Source organism: Bombyx mori, chromosome 19 (genome assembly GCF_030269925.1).
Source record: "Bombyx mori chromosome 19, ASM3026992v2".
In the NCBI taxonomy this organism is placed as follows: Eukaryota; Metazoa; Arthropoda; class Insecta; order Lepidoptera; family Bombycidae; genus Bombyx; species Bombyx mori.
In genome coordinates, this window is record NC_085125.1 from 4,075,950 (window position 1) to 4,082,501 (window position 6,552).

Genomic DNA, 6,552 nt, shown 5'->3' on the forward strand with positions numbered 1-6,552 from the left:
GTTTGAAAAGTGTGACAGCTGTTGTATTGTAAACAAAATGAGACTTAGAACTTATATATAACTCAAAATGGGTGACGGCATTTCCGTTGTTGATGTCTATAGTCTCCGGTAACCACTTAACAACAGGGCCGTGGGCTTGTTCACCCATCTAAGTAATAACAAAATACTAAGCTATAAAACTGAAAAGTAATTAAAATGTCGGAATTAATATAACTAGTGGTCCCGCAGTAGTCGAAATTCGACTATAATTAATTGGAATTGTAACTTGGTACACTATTATGATTGTATTTTATACTTCTTTAATCACAAATTTCACCAAGACTACACTATAAAAAATATTAACAAAGACAAACAATATTTAATCTATTCTCAATTTGACAACAGACGCCAAGAACAAAAGTTTGACAATAAATAGTATGCATGCGTGTGTGCGTCAAATACATGGTATGTAGTGTGTGTAATGTTTTCTTTATTGATTTAATGTATCTTTTATGCATTATTTAAAAAAATATTAGCATTGTGCACTTCTTCTCCATATTCTCTATAAGTGTGGAAATTTTCATAATCCTCCGTCCGTGCAATTTGCGTAAAAAGGGATACAAAGTTTTTGCTTCACGTATAGATATATAGATGACGCCGATATAATGACAGCGATTCCGCATGCAACTCGTCACTGAAATGAATGCTACTAATATCTAAACGTTTATTGAAAATAAATGTAACTAACGATAATAAATAGAATAAAATATATGATTATCATATATGATTAAAAATAATTAACTATAATACATATTACAAACTGGTAAAAAGTACAAGACATATTATAACTAGGATTAGATAGGTGCAGAAACAGGACTGCGTTGTTGAGCAATACACAATTTTCAACAACGAAAAAACGACAATCGAAGTCACAAGTACCTAACATCGAATTTTGATTGTCGTCACAAAAAATCTCTTCCGTACCAACAATTCTCAATAGTTCCATCTATTTGTGTTTGCTGGAAAATGAACTACAACCATTTTCCTAAACCAATGGAGACTGTCACAAAGTGGATGAAAATAATCGTATTCCTTCCTTCCGTAAACCTTCCTAATGTGTGAGACTCGAGACTTTGTCACAAGGAAACAAAGCGAATGATAAGCCCCTGGACCGGACGATCTTAACACTCGTGGAGCTGTGGAGCTTACTATACATTTTACACGCGTTGGTCAAAATTGGAATCAGGGGACGCACTAAAGATTATTAGGAATGAAACTTATAAAATATGTCGGCAAAATAGCAGTAGCAGCTAAATAGATGGCTAGGGACGTAGATCTTTTGTCTGATTGGTGATTCTCTTGGAAGATCCTCAGATCCTTAAGTTTAGAATAGATATCCCATATTGCTCTGCACATTAAATTAATATAGGCTGCTAAATATTTAAATAAGATATGTAGAATAAATTGGCTCATTCCGCCGGGGTCAAGGTCCCGAAGTAAATTGAACAATGAAAGGAATTTATCAAACCCAACATAGCCGTTGGATCATTGTAACCTTGACGGAATTTCGGTTAATATTTGAGGACATCCGCCAAAACCCACATATTACGTCACCCAACTAGGTCTATAACTTTTTTTAAATGAATACCACGATTACTTTTTAACGAGCAGACGGTTGGTGCCACAGGCAAACGGATTGTATAAACCAATGTTTATTTTTATAGATTTAGTTAGAGTAACCAGAGAATCATCTGTGGGCTTAGTGCGAGTTTTTTAACGTTATCGATAGCGTAAACGTTAACTCAAATTTGTATGAAGTTGGAACGTTTACCTGCGTTTGCCGCTAGGGGCGCTGTTCCAACTGCATACAAATTTGAGTTAACTTTTACGTTATCGAGAACGTTAAAAAATTCTAACTAAGCACACTGGTGTTATGTAGATACTATATCGCTATCAACCATCTTGACACATACGGTTATAATCTGAATTTTATTGTAATAACGGCTTCTTAGTACTAATTGTGTGAAATCGAAAATAAGTATTATAAGACTGAGAGACTTTTACTGGTGGTAGGACCTCTTGTGAGTCCGCACGGGTAGGTACCACCGCCCCGCCTATTTCTGCCGTGAAGCAGTACTGCGTTTCGGTTTGAAGGGTGGGGCAGCCGTTGTAACTATACTGAGACCTTAGAACTTATATCTCAAGGTGTGTGGCGCATTTACGCTATAGATGTCTATGGGCTCCAGTAACCACTTAACACCAGGTGGGCTGTGAGCTCGTCCACACACCTAAGCAATTAAAAAAAAAAAAAGAAATTTCTATTTTTGTTTGTCGTATAAGCTGTCCTAAACTGAAGCTTGCCGATTTTTTGAGCTTTAACGTAACGTTTATATATATTAATTGCTAATTGCAGAAATAGTGATGTTTGTAGTAGACTAATTATGTATAAAGGTACCACCACCCTGCCTGTTTCTGCCGTGAAGCAGTTATGCGTTTCGGTTTGAAGGGTGGGACAGCCGTTGTAACTATACTGAGACCTTAGAACTTATATCTCAAAGTGGGTGGCGCATTTACGCCGTAGATGCCTATGGGCTCCAGTAACCACTTAACACCAGGTGAGCTGTGAGATCGTCCACCCACGTAAGAAAAAAATAAATAAAAAAACATACTGTGAAAAATAAATACAATATGAGATAGACTTACATACGATTAAATACTAAAAATATGCAAGTAAATACAAAATAATTATATATAAATATATAATAATATATAATTTTGTTATTAATTGTAAATGCGCATAGCCAAAATTATGACAATGAGTATAGTTTGTACAAATTCGCGATTTACTCGTACCTAGGTTATCTCCTAGCAATCAAAAATGAATGTAAATAAATAGTATGTACTTTTTTTAATTCTCAACGGCAGCACTAAAACAGTTTCATAGCATTGTACATAAAACTATTTGTGTTAAACTTACATCATCCCCAAACTGCTCTGCATTTGTTTTAAAACACCAAAACAATACAACTGCCAAAATCACAGTCCTCCAGCACCGCAACATATTTACAATTAATTAAAAACAATCAAGTCACATTTCACAAAACTATAAATTAAACTATGTAATTAAATGCAAACAATAAAAAGTTCTAAAAGTGACGTTTATACTTCGCGCCATTTATTTTTGAGTTTTCTTTACGGTGCCGGTAACTGATTGATTCGGCCACTTTTTTTTTCAAATTGTCGTAACTGAATTATTGGAGCCAGCGGCATACGTATCGTGGGTTCGCACGTTTACAATCGCGGATAGCGACTGCGCGGTTTGATGCAGCTGTTTTGGTACAATTGATAGAAAGGTTAGAGTTGCGACTCTATCGACAAGTTGCAACAGTAGTTCCTAAATTCCTAACCTATATTTTTAGAAAAAACTAGTTGTATCTGTAAATTGTGACTTTTAATTAAATACATACATTAAATAAACATACGATTAATTTCGATGTTTCATGTCCAATGAATCTGAATTGAAGGGAAATTCTATGGTAAAATAGTTGTTAGTATGCCGATATTATATAATATTTATCTTGATCGCTTCGTTGCTCCAGAGGTTAGTGACCCCAACTTCTGCAATTGTACCCTAAAGGATAAGACGCTCAGTTTATTCGTATCAAACCTAGAATCGAAGGGACCGGGAATTGTTTCGTTTATCTCTAGGATCAATTAAAAAAACATTGACATGGTAAAGAAAAATAAATAGCGTCGATTCCATGTAATTCGCACCTCTACTTTTGCAATTCGAACTCGTAAAAAACCATTCTCTAAACTGTGTCAGCTGTTCACGGAGTACGATTTTACTTTCGTTCACATTAATTATAATAATGGTTAAGTATTACGTATTATCTAGTGAATTTTACGGGGTCGAAAAATGTGCCGGATCAAAATCAGATTAGGTTCCTCAAGAACCAAAATAAAAGAAAGAGAATTTGTCTTGATGAATTAAAATGGAATTCTGTAAGTGGCGCTATAAACTTATTCAAGGTTTTTTAGACAAGTCATCGTCCGTCTGACCCGTTAATATAATGTAAGGCATGTTTGGTAACTTATAGTTGTGATGCCTTTGCAAAGGATTTATCTCAGACATATTTTTTTTTTTTAATAAAAGGTGTTTCGCATTAAACCTCCTTACCCAATACCCACCGAATACATTAGAATTACAATACATTTTGTAGAAAAACAAGATATTTCGCAAAAACGTAAACAATAGTGATTCCATAAAATACACTGGTCTTTAGTTGATCCAGTTCATTATCACAAACCTTAATAGTTTCTCTTTAACACCTATGAAACTTAAGAAAAACGTTCGGAGAAAAATTATGCGTCTAGCATTGTGTTCGTTACTTGCCGCTCGGCGTGTAGCATGCATCCTATCGGAACAGGAACTTCTTAGATCGGACACATTACCAATTATTTTACAGCTAAGAAAATTTTCTTTAATTACTTAATATACTTTGACTTCTTAAAATTAACTTGTTATCTTGCATTTTGAATTTTTAGGAAACTAATATAAAACGAAATGGGATACAATAAACGTTGAGAACAAAGTCGAAGCAAACCAGTTTTACTACGAGTTTACGATAGTGATTACGAAACCTGAACAAACAATAAAACACACGAATATTTCCTTGAATTTTCAGAAGGTAATCTTGAAGGCGCATTGAGTGATTTGAAAATTATATTCGGACCTTGAGCGCACCGTTGCACACGCTAAGTACATAATTCGTTTAATTTTATCCCATGTTCGTTCTTTAAAAGTATCTCTGAATCTAGACAGTAAAAAAAACTTAGATTGTTCCTCGTAGTATTCTTTTCCGGGAACATATAAATTATTATATTAAATATATATTTTTTATATTAAAATATAAAAACAGTTAAACTAAACTTTACTAACAATCTAAAATAACAACATTACTGCGTGCGATTCAACAAAAATTGTTATTATAATTATGAATCAAACATATAATTACTAAGATCATAAAATCGTATTTAAAAAAAAATAGATAACTAATAAAATCCATATTACCAGTAATAACAATGGTATTTAATTATCTTCGCCTGCCTTACTGGAAAGGCCTTCGGTCGACCACAAATCCTTCCTTCCAAATAAATAAATAAAAACTTAATATTTTGTAATAATCGCATCCATACATTTCCCTGTTCGATCAATGCAAGATAGCGTTCGATACGACACATCAGCCGCGCTCCGCCATTGTTGAGGGAGCCTTTCTCCTTGTTGTAAGATATATCGCTGTCGGACCAAAGCATTGTTCTCTCGCACGCGGAAACTAAAAGAGAAAGGGATGTGTGGAAAACTGCTTACTGAACCGTATCCGTTAAACTGAAACGGGATGTGGTAATGATTTTAAAATTGTTTTTAATTAAAAAAGGCTATGTTTTCACTCCCCCCTTTGCCTTGTCATGAGTTCTGTCTCATGCGAGGTTTGGACGTTGGTTGTTGAGCGACAGGAGGCTTTAGTCAGTTCGACTCTGACATACCCCGCCCAGTATCCCCAGAAAAGAGCGAAAGTCCGGCGATTACCTCCTGACCTAAAAAAAAAAAAAAAAACAAAAAAAAAAAAAAAAACAATTTTCACTCCATCACTTGCTTACTAAAAGAATTTGAAATATCTATAAACATTAATAATTTGTGGAAAATTAATTGCAATAAGATGCTGACTGAGCAATAAAAATGGTAGAAAATACAAATCTACTATCACGAAATCTTTGGTTTATAATTGCCAATGATCTGCAGTAATCTGTGGACCACTGTGTAGTTGAAGACTACGGAATTTTTACATATTATAACTTTAAATATAAGTTTGAAACTTCAATCGTATTATTTGGCTTATTAATATTAATTATGAAATACTTTTTAGATGGAAAAAGTAAATTAAAGTGAAAACCTACACTGCAGTTTAAAAAAATTGCAAAAAAATAACGTGGCAATCGAAAACTGGAAACTTCTAGATCAACTGACAAATCTTATCCAACTATAGTCGTATTTTTAATTAGACGAAGTCAGCTGACAGTAGCTAATGTCACTTTGTGAAATAATGTTGCTATATTTAAAGTAATAGTGATGCGTTCAGTTCTCGTTCAATCACATGAATGAACAATGAGTGTGAAGAGTTAATCATTAATTTCAAACTATAAAAGTATATTATTTATATTTTACAATAAAATTGTATTAAAGTGCTCCACTATATGTTACTAGTAGTATGTAACTACAATCAGTTTTTTTTATTTTCATTACATACCTATAATTGTTATATTTTATATATCTATAATTTCAACTATATGATGTATTGGAAATAGGACAGTCTTACAAGCTTCCTCGCAATGTTTTTCTTAATGTTTAAAACACTCGGTATTCAGTACAGGTAGATACTATAGGAACATAATATTTCGTCGAAAACTCGTTGCTATGTACAAAGCACGCCTAAAATTCGAACCCCGTACCCGATATCGGCAATTCGGCACACCAACTATTCACTAGACTATCGAGGCAATTTCATTAATTCA

General features: G+C 33.7%; 1 protein-coding gene across 1 annotated transcript in view; it reads right to left on the reverse strand.

The window, feature by feature from the left end:
• The window catches only part of LOC101736552 (A disintegrin and metalloproteinase with thrombospondin motifs 16), a 46,451-nt gene extending 40,210 nt beyond the window's left edge, over nucleotides 1-6,241 (reverse strand). The window contains exons 1-2 of the mRNA XM_038017754.2: nucleotides 5,938-6,241; nucleotides 2,957-5,315 (exon numbers count right to left, since the gene is read on the reverse strand). Coding sequence (XP_037873682.1) covers nucleotides 2,957-3,040 — 84 coding nt within the window. The 5' untranslated portion in view covers nucleotides 3,041-5,315; nucleotides 5,938-6,241. The remainder of the gene's footprint in view (nucleotides 1-2,956; nucleotides 5,316-5,937) is intronic.
• Between the last annotated feature and the right edge of the window lie 311 nt (nucleotides 6,242-6,552).